A 12,946-nucleotide genomic window follows, 5' to 3' on the forward strand; every position below is an offset into this window, starting at 1 on the left:
CAGCACCCCCCATCCAGGTACCCTGGCTGGCTTTGTTGGAGCAGGCTCTGACACCATTACTTTGAGCTTCTTCTACCCCAGCATGACAAGTATAAAATCAACAGAGAACAGCTGTATGAAGACACTTTTGAGCCAGCTCATAGGACGTCTGGGCAGAAGAATCAAGAGTTTAAAGTCGTCCTTGTCTGCATAGCTAGTTCAAGGACAGTTGGCCTACAGGACTCTTTGTTTCGACAACACAGAGTCATTTTGAGAGAGCACCTCATGGGAAGTCGTTTTCTTTGTACAGCAAATCCCTTTGCCACAGCTGAAACAAATCTTTTCACGTTCACATTTGTGAGTGAAACATTCCTAGAAACAGGCTGCTTCTGGTAGAAGAGCCTCTGGAGAGCCCTTCTGACTCAGAGAGAAGGGAGCAGGAAGGGTAGACCCTCAGAAAATTCCACAGAAGGCAGTGGAATGTGGCGGGCAGAGCTACAACCTCCCTTTCTTCAAAGCATTTACACACTTTCGAGCTCTGGACGTATGGAGATTTTCTAACCTCCGAATTTCCTAGACAGGACCAGGAACTCTGTGTGGGGCGATAGTCTCGAGGCAGAGAACTGAGTGTTAACTGGTGAGGTCTAGAGAAGGAAAGGGGGACTGAGACCCACATATCAGCCTCACCTTCCTGCCACAGGCAACATCTGGATAAAAACCAAATAAATGAGCATCTCAGCAGTTCTGGCCAGTCTCTATTGAGCTGTAAGCTATCCTGATACATCAAAGGCAGCTAAAGACCCCCATGACGACAGTTAGGTTATCCCCCTGAAAGAGCATAAAATCCCCTGGAATTTTCTTTGTGCACCTCCGACTTCTGAGACTTTGGCAATTTGTTCTGACATCTCTTAGCTCTTTTGTGAATAATCATCGATACTGCTCCAAGCCAATCTTCCTGTGTCAAGCCTGGTTGCGTTTATCTTCCAGTAACTGCGGACTCTTCAGCATCAGGCCTTGAAAGCACCAGCCCTTCAAAATCCTGCACACAGAGACTCATGACAACAGCGGAGGACCCGTGCTGTTGCTAGGCATCATAAAATGAACCTGATCCAGCAACTGATACTTCAGATGAAGAATTTTACCGGGCAAAGTTCAGAGATTTTGACACAAAAGTAACGATTAAAACTTAAAACTTTGCCTCTAATTGCAGGTGCTCAGGCCAATGATAGAGGATGACTTCAGCCAGTGAACTGGCTGGGCAGCATATGGAGAACTTGTTTGAGGGGAAAGTACAAATATAATAAGATCTGGATCTGGTACTGCTGCTTTTTCCTCTTAAAATATGTGCTGCTTTCTGGAATACAGACTGGCAACTTTCTTTTCTGTTCAAAAATCTTAATTGTTGAGATGTTAAAGTCAGAAGGAAACAGTTCTCTCTGGTTCTCAAAGATGAGTGGAAATAAAGAAAAAGGGTCATCAGTTCACTAAAGGGTCATTTTAAATGTCGTTGGAGATCCTTGCTTCATCTAAATAGACTGGAGAGAAAAAGAGAGAAGGGGAGAGAAGGGAGCCTTAAAAACAAACAGAAAACAGAGCAAAAAAAAAAAAAAAAAAAAAGGAAAAAGGAAAAAGAAAAAAGAAAAAAAAAAACAACTTAGGAAGTTAACTTGCCAAGGGAGCTGGACTAGGAATCAGTCCTCAGGCTGATTCTTCTTACCTCTACCCTCATCATTTTTACTTCTTGTAAGACAGAAGGGAAAACCACTAGAGAAAAAGGGAGGGAATTTTAGGGACAAAACTGAGGAAGACCAAGTAGAAGAGACTACATCACAGACACAGACAAATAAGTAACTAGCATATTAACTCCTTGTATTTAGTTATTTGGCATTGTATACACGTATCAAAACATCATACTGTGTCCCAACTAATGCATAAAACTTTTCCTTGCCAGTTAAGAATAATGTTAAAAATAGAACGAAGGTAACATAAGTAGAAAAGAATGATTGTTTTCATGACATCATGAAATTTTCAGCAAATGGATGGAACTAGGGGGAAAAAAAAAGATCCTAAGGTAACCCAGACCAAGAAAGACAAACATGGTGTAGTCACTCAGAAGTGGATATTAGGTGTAAAGGATAACTAGGCTACATTCCACAGCCCCAGAGAGCCTAAGTAATAAGTAGGACCCAAAGAGGGATGTATGGATTTCCCAGGGAAGGGGCAATAGAAGAGATCTCCAGTAATGACTCACCTTTACCCACTCAGCATTGCTGAACTGTGATTACACTGCCTCTTTACCTATTTAGGAATGAAAAGTTGGCTTGACCCGGACCCAAAGGACAGTGACACGAGTAATGCAAAGTTCGAATGACCTGTACACTTAATAGAAATAACTTTACAAAAGAAACCGCCTTAAACTATCAAAATAAAAAGGACAATCCTTGGACGGCGAGCCCTTGGACTTACTGCCCAAATATTCATACTATCATGGGAAGGTGGGGCTTGCCTCGCCAAAGAGCAATACAGGAAATGGGTGAGAGAGAAGGAATGTCGTGTAACAGCTTTTTCATACGAAATTGTGGGTGGCTCTGAAAAGAGCCTTTGGGTTAAGAGAGAGATGGACACGCTCACTTGGAGCTGGTGTACTTGGTGACGGCCTTGGTGCCCTCGGACACGGCGTGCTTGGCCAGCTCCCCAGGCAGCAGCAGGCGAACGGCCGTCTGGATCTCCCGGGACGTGATGGTCGAGCGCTTGTTGTAGTGCGCCAGGCGCGACGCCTCGCCAGCAATGCGCTCGAAGATGTCGTTGACGAACGAGTTCATGATGCCCATGGCCTTGGAGGAGATGCCGGTGTCGGGGTGGACCTGCTTCAGCACCTTGTACACGTACACCGAGTAGCTCTCCTTGCGGCTGCGCTTGCGCTTCTTGCCGTCCTTCTTCTGCGCCTTGGTCACGGCCTTCTTGGAGCCCTTCTTCGGGGCGGGCGCGGATTTCGCAGGGTCAGGCATAGCGAAGAACAAACGAAAGAGAAGAAACACAGAAATACAACGATCTGCGGTTGTGACAGGCACTGGTCCCTTTTTAAACAAACTTGTGGCTATGGTTGGTATGAATCGCAAAACGTCATCTATAAACTGTCCAATCAAAGAAAGAAGTTTTTAAAAACCACGGTGCCGTTGGTGTTTATGTGCAACCAATGAAATTGCTCCGTTTTCGCGCCCTACGGTAACTATAAAAAGGGCCAGTGTTGCTTTTTTGCAGCTATACTTTTATCCAGCTAGGATTGTATCATGTCTGGACGCGGCAAGCAGGGTGGCAAGGCTCGCGCCAAGGCCAAGACCCGCTCCTCCCGGGCCGGCCTGCAGTTCCCCGTGGGCCGCGTGCACCGTCTCCTCCGCAAGGGCAACTACGCGGAGCGGGTGGGCGCCGGCGCCCCGGTGTACCTGGCGGCCGTGCTGGAGTACCTGACGGCTGAGATCCTGGAGCTGGCTGGCAACGCGGCCCGCGACAATAAGAAGACGCGCATCATCCCGCGCCACCTGCAGCTGGCCATCCGCAACGACGAGGAGCTCAACAAGCTGCTGGGCCGCGTGACCATCGCGCAGGGCGGCGTCCTGCCCAACATCCAGGCGGTGCTGCTGCCCAAGAAGACCGAGAGCAGCCACCACAAAGCCAAGGGAAAATAAGTCGTTTAAAACAACCTTTTAGCTATGCCAAAGGCTCTTTTCAGAGCCACTCACCCTTTCTCTAAAAGAACTGACCATTACGGAAAGAATAATGGCTGGTAGGGCATTATGAGATTTGTTCTAGCCGGGCGGTGGTGGCGTACGCCTTTAATCCCAGCACTCGGGAGACAGGCGGATCTATGAGTTTGAGGCCAGCCTGATCTGAAAGAGCTAGTTCCAGGACTGGCTCCAAAAGCTACAGCGAAACCCTCTCGACCCCTCCCCCCCCCCCCAAGAAACAACTGTTGCCCCACCGTTTGCTCAAATCACTGGTCCTGTATGTTCCGCTACATTAAGTCAAAATCTTATTACCTCCTGAATTTTCTAGAGGTTAAGACAGACACTTTGGTCACTGAATGTTCAACTCGACACTTCGAGACCTTCATATTTACTGGGAAATAACTAGTCACTGAGTACAGTCCTCACTTGAATGTTGATTTGTAAGCATGACTGAGAAATCAGCCGCCATTTGCTAATATCAAAACCAACTAAGAATGTCAAGTAATTTGGTGATGCCACGGTTAAACACTTTTCCATTTCCCGCCTTCTTTGCTCTGTGCAAATTAAAATTCACGAATTGTAGGGCCCAAATTGCTAATCATTTAAAACCGCTTTTAAAAGTCACTACCTGATACGTTATCTTTTCGTATAATCTGAAACAGAAAGAAGGCTTTAAAATAAACGCTTTAAGAAGAATTAATTGATTTCCGATGAAGGCCGTCGGGTTGTCTTTTAGCGAAAATTCCACACTATTGCTCAAAAAACACAAATTATGCAGAAAACAAAAGGAGTCAACAGCCAATTAAGTTGTTCCTGCAGCCATTTGGACCAATCAGAATCCGCTCCTCCGTATAAATTTTGGTCGCGCTTCTTCCAGGCTCAGAGTTTCCTTTGTGAACTTAAGCTAGTAGTAATGGCTCGTACTAAGCAGACCGCTCGCAAGTCCACCGGCGGCAAGGCCCCGCGCAAGCAGCTGGCCACCAAGGCTGCTCGCAAGAGCGCGCCGGCCACCGGCGGCGTGAAGAAGCCCCACCGCTACCGGCCCGGCACCGTGGCGCTGCGCGAGATCCGGCGCTACCAGAAGTCCACCGAGCTGCTGATCCGCAAGCTGCCGTTCCAGCGGCTGGTGCGCGAGATCGCGCAGGACTTCAAGACCGACCTGCGTTTCCAGAGCTCGGCCGTCATGGCGCTGCAGGAGGCTTGCGAGGCCTACCTGGTGGGTCTGTTTGAGGACACCAACCTGTGCGCCATCCACGCCAAGCGCGTCACCATCATGCCCAAGGACATCCAGCTGGCCCGCCGCATCCGCGGGGAGAGGGCTTAAGTTGGTCTCTGCAGTGTTTTTTTCAAAGGCTCTTTTCAGAGCCACCCAAATCTGCACGGAAGGAGCTGTTTGCTTCTGTTTGGGCCTTGCCATTTTAGAATTTTACCCTTAGGAAGACACTAGCTCACTTCCTTAGTATATTTCTGACCGGTTTGTTTCCTGAGGCATGTATTTAATAAGTGCCAGGTTTGGTTTTCAAACTCCCTAAGTTAATGGTACCTTCCTGTGTTTAGCGAGCTACTCCAGAATAAATACGTTTGGGTTAAAATTAAAGAGTGTTGGGCTTACTTGTTCCTAAGTGTATTTGGTCAGTTTCTATATCCTGACGTAGCCATTGAAGCCAGTCCAAAGCCATCTTTTTCGGTATATTTACAGCTTAAGCTTCGATAACAGTCTGCAACACCGTCGCTCTTCCCCGATTATAATTTCATAGTGTCCGCTTTTACGAATTTGCAAGTAGCAGCAGATGTGCTCAAAAAGTGAGGTGATTAATCTTTACATGTTTGCACGACTTGTGTACCTGATGCTCTCAGGCCAGACCAGGGGATAGGGTCCCCTGCAACTAGTGTTCTAGAGGGTTGGGAGTGAAGGGTTAAACTCTCCCACTCTCAACTGAGTTCAGGTGTCTCTTTGAGAAAGGCAAAACAGGTGTCTTCCAAGATGGGCCACTTATCCGCAATACCCTTACTCCCAGGGACAAGAGAAAACACAGGCCTAAGTCAGGTCAGCCTCAATGTCTCAAGGGCAAGTCCTGCAGCCCCCCTGACTCAAAGTCCGAACTTGCCCAAACTTGTGCAAATATGTCCAAAAATGGATAACAGTTTCAGCCAATTAAAAGTATACTAATGTACCTGCTGTTTGCTTAACCAATTATATGTGAGATGACCTAACTTCTTGAAACTTTTAAGGAACTTACATAGTCCTCTCGGGGTCGTCGCCATTTTGTATAGGTCAACAACCTGCATATTAATTAATCAATAAATAAACACTTAGCTTTTACATACTGTTTGAGTCTAGGGTCTCCTTTAGCATTTCCTCGCACCCTTATTTACGTGAGCCACCATGTGGTCTTGGGAATCTGAGGTCTTTCTGGAAGAGCTACAAGTCGCTTTAGTCGCTCAGCCGTCTCTCCACTCCCATGAAGGGAATTTGTATTGGTTTGGATAGTCCTGGAAATGCGTTAAGAATCCTCGGATAAATGGATGAGTGGGTGGAGAAGCAGCAAGAAAACCAGATGGAAGATGCAAAACTTGTGATCAGCCGAAGTACTTAAACCAGCTTCCCGTGGCCTGTGAGGGCCGTCCTTGAGTTTCTGGGTGCATGTATCTTTCTCACATTCATTTTCCTTTTCCTCAAAGCGTTCAGCTTCTCCTGGCCAAGTGACCTAATAGCATTCCTGCCTCAGCTTGTCAGGAGGCTCACTGGAAAAAATAGCACTGTGCAAGAGAGAGAAGGAGTTCTGGTCCCTGGCGATCATGTGCCTGCCTGTAACTCCAGTACAAGGGAGGGGGAGGCAGAGAAAAATTGACTAACTTAACTACTGAGTCCCTCAGCTCTGGATCAGATTGGGAGACCTCAACTGAAGGTCACAAGAAGCGCTCAAGCCAGAGTCAACCCCTGGCCACACACCTGCATTCCGTGCACACACATTACCATACACACCACACACAAACACAGAATGGCCCTCACTACAGATGAAACGTTTGTCTTTGCATCCAGGCTGAGCCACTTGTCGACTGGACAGCAATCTGGACACTCTTTCCTTTTAGAGTAACACTATGCTATATTACAAACTCTAGACGGCCTCACACGGGATTTTGTTGGTTTTTTTGTTTCAGGCTTGCACTGATCAATACTCAGTATACATTTCACAGTTTTAGCTTTTCGGGTAGAATTCCATGGAATGTTCTTTCAGGGGCAGTGATAAGATATGCCTACGTATACGTTTTATTTTGTTTCTGACAATATTCCATGTGGTGGCTATCATGGTAGTGTGGTCAGATCATCCTCTAAATAAACTTTAAAAACTCAAGCACACCTCATAAGAATGTCTTTTTGCTTTTGTAATGGCATATAAAAGTGAATACTAGGTGACAGATGGGACATAGTTTTGGCATGTCCTAGTGGGTAGACATTAATGTTCTTTATCAAGACAAGGACACGTAAAGAATTGAATTGTTGAGTAATAGATCTAGGATATGTGTTTAGTTTTATTTTTGTTTTTTGTTTTCCTAGAAGAAATCTTGGAGTTAGCAGAAAGGTAACATAGAGGGGTTAAGTCTCCCACAGACATAAAGATCTGGAATTCAGTAGTATAGCAAACATATTTAAAACCAAAGGAGAGGGGTATCTCTTGGAACTTTTGCCTTATTGTCAATATCAAACTTCCTAATTTGCTTGTTCCTCTCAGGCATGAATCTGCGCTTATGGGCATTCTCTGCTGGATCCACATAGTACCCCTCAATAATCATCTCCTTTAATCTCCTGAGCAGATGTTACCCTCTGTAGATTTTTATTCTTTAAAAGCACCATGCTCCTGTTCCCCTACGTCTGCACACTTCTTCACCCTTCTTATGCTGTTTACTCACTTCTGGATTTCTCCTCCCTAGATGGTTTCTGTAGCTCAGACACTATATCTATGGGTGAGGGGAATTGGTTCTGAATGAATAGTTAGAATTTAAGTAGGTAAAATAACAGTCACTCTCCTTGAGCTTCTTGAGACAACGTAACTGTTACATGATATAAATATAAATTTTCTTTCCATTATCCAGATTTCCTGTATGCTAATATAGACTGCATCAAGGGTATTTGACCCCACAGTTCCCCAAATGGCCTTTGGCTTTCCAGGAGAAATTAAGCTTCCTGAAAACGGGTTGTCTGCTTATTAGTTTTAGTACTTCTGTGGTTGGGATGGCACATTCAATATCATCATTATTACCGTAGTCTCATTTAGGAACCATCCCTGGCCATCTGTGTGTGTGTGTGTGTGTGTGTGTGTGTGTGTGTGTGTGTGTGTGTGTGTTCAGTATATAAACACTTAACTCGTTTGATTATAGCAAATGAATTTTTGTTTTTGAGATGGGGTCTCCTGGCTGGCCAGGAACTCAAGAGCTCTCCCTGTGTCTGCCTCCTGAACACTGGGTTTAGAGATGTGGGACACCCCGGCAAAGCAATGTTCCTAACAGTTTATGAGATGAGCCAATATTGTAAGACAGCAAAGTACAGTGGTTAACTGCAAATATTCATAACAGGAAAATAAAGCTAGAAACATTTTATTTTCTAAACTTTTATTAATTTATAGACCCACCACATATAGCAATCCTACTTCCTCGGTACTTGGCTTCTTCCAACTCAGCTGTCCCAATGCCTCAAACAGCAACAATGTTATTTACAGGTACGGACCACCCATACCTGTACCTGGCTTGTGAAATTTAATTTCGGTGTTACAGTAGCAGAATCATGTATATGAATACTGATCACTATAGAAAATTTAAGTTGTGTTCTCAATGGACATGTTAATAGATGGTCAACCTCTCCCTACCTGTAACTCCATCTCCATTTTATTTCCAAGCTGAGTCATAAACAGAGACAGAGGTATCAAAGATTAAGTCAAAAACAGCTAAGCTAATACTGCTTAGTTTCTTTAAAAATATGTATCTATTCTTAGTTACAACTGGGTGGGGCGTGCACATGTGAAAGCCAGAAGGCAAACTTATGGGGCTTGATTCTCTCTCCTTCCATGTGGGCTCATGGGATTGAACTCAACTATTAAGTGCAACGAAGACTTCCTGGCTCTGGACTAGGTCACTAACTGAACTTTATTCATACAAAACTGGAGACTGCAGAAAACTTGTTCCTTAGATGTGATGCTCCAGGCACAAAGCAATAAAACACAAAGTGCTGCGGCCACCTTCTACAGAGTTCCACCTTCCAGGAACTCTACACTGGAACCACACGGAAACCTAATCAGTGTTCCATTTGGAATAGTTTATGACCCAAAATAACTAATTTTAACAAGGCATTTGTCATGTAGGCCTATAATCTGAACTTGAACAAAACTGAGGTAGAGCCAAGTTCTCCGTTGGGTTCCAGATAACTTTAGTAACTCAACAGAACAAAATTAAAGTAAGACTTAATGGAATAAGCACAGATCCAAGTGTCACTCTTCTTTTGAATACAGAATGGGGCTCTGAAAAGAGCCTTTGTTTCTAAGAGCTTTCCGAAAATGATACCGTTTACTTGGCCTTGTGGTGGCTGCTCTCGGTCTTCTTGGGCAGTAGCACCGCCTGGATGTTGGGCAGGACGCCGCCCTGCGCGATGGTCACGCGGCCCAGCAGCTTGTTGAGCTCCTCGTCGTTGCGGATGGCCAGCTGCAGGTGGCGCGGGATGATGCGCGTCTTCTTGTTGTCACGGGCCGCGTTGCCAGCCAGTTCCAGGATCTCGGCCGTCAGGTACTCCAGCACGGCCGCCAGGTACACCGGGGCGCCGGCGCCCACCCGCTCCGCGTAGTTGCCCTTGCGGAGGAGACGGTGCACGCGGCCCACGGGGAACTGTAGGCCGGCCCGGGAGGAGCGGGTCTTGGCCTTGGCGCGAGCCTTCCCGCCCTGTTTGCCACGTCCAGACATTGTGAACTAAAGGTCTATAATTTACCTACTAAACTGGGAGAGCAGGTCAATCTTTATATTTACACGGTGGCGCTAAAAAAGAAGACGTGGTATTGGTTAGAAGTGTATTTTCATGTTAACCAATAGAAGTACCGGTTTGGAAATGTGTATTGTGATTGGACAAAACGAACATCAACTAACCAATAGAATCGCGTCTAAATTTTCACCTTATTTGCATATGGAAATCTATATAAGGAGTGCGTTCGCTTGGCTGTAGGCGTTGTTAATTGACGTTGTTGAGTAATTTACCATGCCTGAGCCAACGAAGTCGGCGCCCGCCCCGAAGAAGGGCTCCAAGAAAGCCGTGACCAAGGCGCAGAAGAAGGACGGCAAGAAGCGCAAGCGCAGCCGCAAGGAGAGCTACTCGGTGTACGTGTACAAGGTGCTGAAACAGGTCCATCCCGACACCGGCATTTCCTCCAAGGCCATGGGCATCATGAACTCGTTCGTCAACGACATCTTCGAGCGCATTGCTGGCGAGGCGTCGCGCCTGGCGCACTACAACAAGCGCTCGACCATCACGTCCCGGGAGATCCAGACGGCCGTGCGCCTGCTGCTGCCCGGGGAGCTGGCCAAGCACGCCGTGTCCGAGGGCACCAAGGCCGTCACCAAGTACACCAGCTCCAAGTGAGCGCGCCCATCTCGCTCTTAACCCAAAGGCTCTTTTCAGAGCCCCTCACGACTTCGTATAAAATAGCTGTTACACGACGTTCCTTCTCTCCTCCATTTCCTGTATAGCTATTTGGCGATGCAATCTTCGCCTCCCTGTGCCAGTAGCAATATGTGGCCACCCAAATGTTTATACTGGAATGGCTGTATAAGACTTGTGTTTAGTATTGGAACCCAAAATCCCACAAGCCCTCCAGATCCTTGAGCTGCTTATCTTGGCCCCTACTAGATATTTTAAGTATGCCCTTGAGATTTTTCAATCGTAATTTGGTTCCATCTTTAACAAGTTTGACAACAGGATTGTGTTACTTTGCCCTTGTTCTTGTGGCACCATAACTTGGCCACGCCTTACTGAGGATTTCACTTTATATTCTAGGCACCTGGTCTCCTTGGCTTTGATTTCACCCTGAACACCTAACTTGCCTCAAATTTTGCATCTTTGGGCCTTAACTTTTTGGCTAATTGGGGTTATAGGCCTATACAACCAAGTGTTGTTTTACATCCGGTTTTTTTCTATCAGTCTGCCTGGTAACCTTAGGTCTCTTGTTGATTTTAAAAATTGTCTTCTGTTGATTTTTAACTATGTATATAAGAATGTATTAGTGTGATGTTTCAAAAAGGAATTTAAAGGAGAAAACCTCAGTGAGTCTTAATGTGATTTATATTTTTATATAGTTTTGGGATTCTGCTTACAAAGAATTTTTGTTTCTTAATCATAAAATACTAGGTAAAAGTTCATTCAACTATAATAGAAATCTCTAGAAAAGGAAAGTTATTTCTAAATTCTCTTAGTGGCATAGAAAGTGCAATGGGATGGTAATCACCTAAATGTAGGTAATAGGATATTGTCGTAGTTTTGTGTTGCTGTTGTAAACACCATGTCCAAGAACAAGCTGAGGAGGAAAGGCTTTATTTGACTTACAAGTCCTTCCTGATTTAGTCCACTGAAGAAAGTCAGGGCAGGAACTCAAGCATTAGCAGATGCAGAAACCAGATTCATTCATATTCAAAGTTTTTCTCCTACCTCCCAGGACCACCTCAGCCAGGGATGGCACTGCTCCCTGTAAACTTAGTTCAATCACATCGATCAGAATTATGTACAGGGCAATCCGATAAAGGTATTCTCTTCAGCCAGGTGGTGGCGCACGCCTTCAATCCAAGCACTCGGGAGTCAGAGGCAGGTGAATCTCTATGAGTTCGAGGCCAGCCTGGTCTACAAGAGCTAGTTCCAGGGCAAAGTCCAAAGCTTCAGAGAAACCCTGTCTCGAAAAACCAAAAAGAAAAAAAGAAGAAGAAGAAGAAGAAGAAGGAAGGGGAAGATATTCTTTCCAACTGAGGGTCCCTCTTTCATCATATGACTCTAGCTTGTGTCAAGTAGGCAAAAACTAGGCAGCCCAAACATCAGTGAATTTTAGCTATGGTATAGTCAGATGTTAATATGCCTGTCTAACCATTTGTTTATTATCTCTAATCTCTATAGTATCCTGTGGAACAAATTTTATTGTCTTCCTTCTTTTAAAGTTGAGGAAATTAAATGAGGATGGACTACACAGAAGTCGCAGCTACTATCCTGTCTTGTTTGACTGCAAAGACTGAGCTGTGAACTGTTCTCCAAAATAATCGTACCGTCCCTGAAAAGAAAATCTCTACTACACTGTAAAGTGAAATACCTCAAATTCTGTCAAATTTCAATAAAATTTCTTTCATTGATTTGTTTACTCGTGTTTTTTTGTTTTGTTTTGTTTGTTTTTTGTTTTATTTTGTTTTAAAGAGTGAGAGTTTGCTTTATAGCCAGACTTGCTTGGAACTTGAGTCCTCCTATCTCAGCCTGCTACATGCTGTGACTGGAGGCTTGTCCACCAGGCCCAGACACACACTCAGAGGTAGAGTTTCAGCCTGAATTCCTGCAAGAGGGTAAACTCTGACATTCATTACAGTCCAGAGAATGTTCTGTGATAATTAGAACTCGAGTTGGTTTACTAAATATATAACAAGTCAAAAGCAACTAAATAAAAATAATGAGAGATGCAGCAGATAAACAGTAAAACCTCAACAAAACGGACCTCAAAACATCCGGCAGCCATCAGCTGAGGAAGCCGTCAGCTGGATCTCATGGAGTCCTTGGCAGAAGGGGCTCTTCCTGTAATGTGAAAGCAAAGAGCAGCGGAAGAGATAATACCATCAAATCAGATGCTTACAGGATATAGCAGGAACCAACTGGGGAAGCTGCAGGCGGCTGGAGTTTCCTGTTGGGGCTTTGTCGTCCACTACTAAGCTTCCCATAACTGAAGAACTGAAGTCCTAGGTTTTTGTTGTTTTGTTTGTTTGTTTTCCCCTTTGAGGCAGGGCTCTTTGTAGACCTGGATGTCCTGGAACTTGCTCTGTAAAATCAGGCTGGTCTCGAACTCACAGATCCACCGGCCTCTGCTTCTTGGATAGTTTTTTTGTTTGTTTGTTTTGCTATGTTTTGTTTTTGCCCCTGAGAGCACTTTTTCATAATGGGACAAACAAAAGTAACATTTGTTAGAAACCGTTCAACTTTTAAGGACACAATGGTTTTATGCTTGGCTTGTTTCCTATTTTTT

General features: G+C 45.1%; 5 protein-coding genes across 5 annotated transcripts; 3 read left to right on the plus strand and 2 right to left on the minus strand.

Moving 5' to 3' along the window:
• Nucleotides 1-2,591: 2,591 nt before the first annotated feature.
• On the minus strand, nucleotides 2,592-3,014 carry LOC148119807 (histone H2B type 1-H). The gene has a single exon (XM_087896453.1). The coding sequence runs from the start codon at nucleotides 2,985-2,987 to the stop codon at nucleotides 2,607-2,609; it is 381 nt and encodes a 126-aa protein (XP_087752579.1). The 5' UTR covers nucleotides 2,988-3,014; the 3' UTR covers nucleotides 2,592-2,606.
• Nucleotides 3,015-3,241: 227 nt separating this feature from the next.
• Nucleotides 3,242-3,710, plus strand: LOC125417456 (histone H2A type 1-E-like). The gene has a single exon (XM_048461036.3). The coding sequence runs from the start codon at nucleotides 3,270-3,272 to the stop codon at nucleotides 3,663-3,665; it is 396 nt and encodes a 131-aa protein (XP_048316993.1). The 5' UTR covers nucleotides 3,242-3,269; the 3' UTR covers nucleotides 3,666-3,710.
• A 194-nt stretch (nucleotides 3,711-3,904) lies between these two features.
• LOC125417454 (histone H3.1) lies at nucleotides 3,905-5,363 on the plus strand. The gene has a single exon (XM_087896449.1). The coding sequence runs from the start codon at nucleotides 4,477-4,479 to the stop codon at nucleotides 5,026-5,028; it is 552 nt and encodes a 183-aa protein (XP_087752575.1). The 5' UTR covers nucleotides 3,905-4,476; the 3' UTR covers nucleotides 5,029-5,363.
• Nucleotides 5,364-8,336: 2,973 nt separating this feature from the next.
• Nucleotides 8,337-9,666, minus strand: LOC125417457 (histone H2A type 1-H-like). The gene has a single exon (XM_048461038.3). The coding sequence runs from the start codon at nucleotides 9,651-9,653 to the stop codon at nucleotides 9,264-9,266; it is 390 nt and encodes a 129-aa protein (XP_048316995.1). The 5' UTR covers nucleotides 9,654-9,666; the 3' UTR covers nucleotides 8,337-9,263.
• Nucleotides 9,667-9,869: 203 nt separating this feature from the next.
• Nucleotides 9,870-12,077, plus strand: LOC148119808 (histone H2B type 1-M-like). Its single transcript, XM_087896450.1, has 2 exons — nucleotides 9,870-10,319; nucleotides 11,842-12,077. The coding sequence occupies exons 1-2, from the start codon at nucleotides 9,943-9,945 to the stop codon at nucleotides 11,897-11,899; spliced, it is 435 nt and encodes a 144-aa protein (XP_087752576.1). The 5' UTR covers nucleotides 9,870-9,942; the 3' UTR covers nucleotides 11,900-12,077.
• Nucleotides 12,078-12,946: the final 869 nt, after the last annotated feature.

This window comes from Myodes glareolus, chromosome 14 (assembly GCF_982192425.1).
Source record: "Myodes glareolus chromosome 14, mMyoGla1.1, whole genome shotgun sequence".
NCBI classification, from domain to species: domain Eukaryota; kingdom Metazoa; phylum Chordata; class Mammalia; order Rodentia; family Cricetidae; genus Myodes; species Myodes glareolus.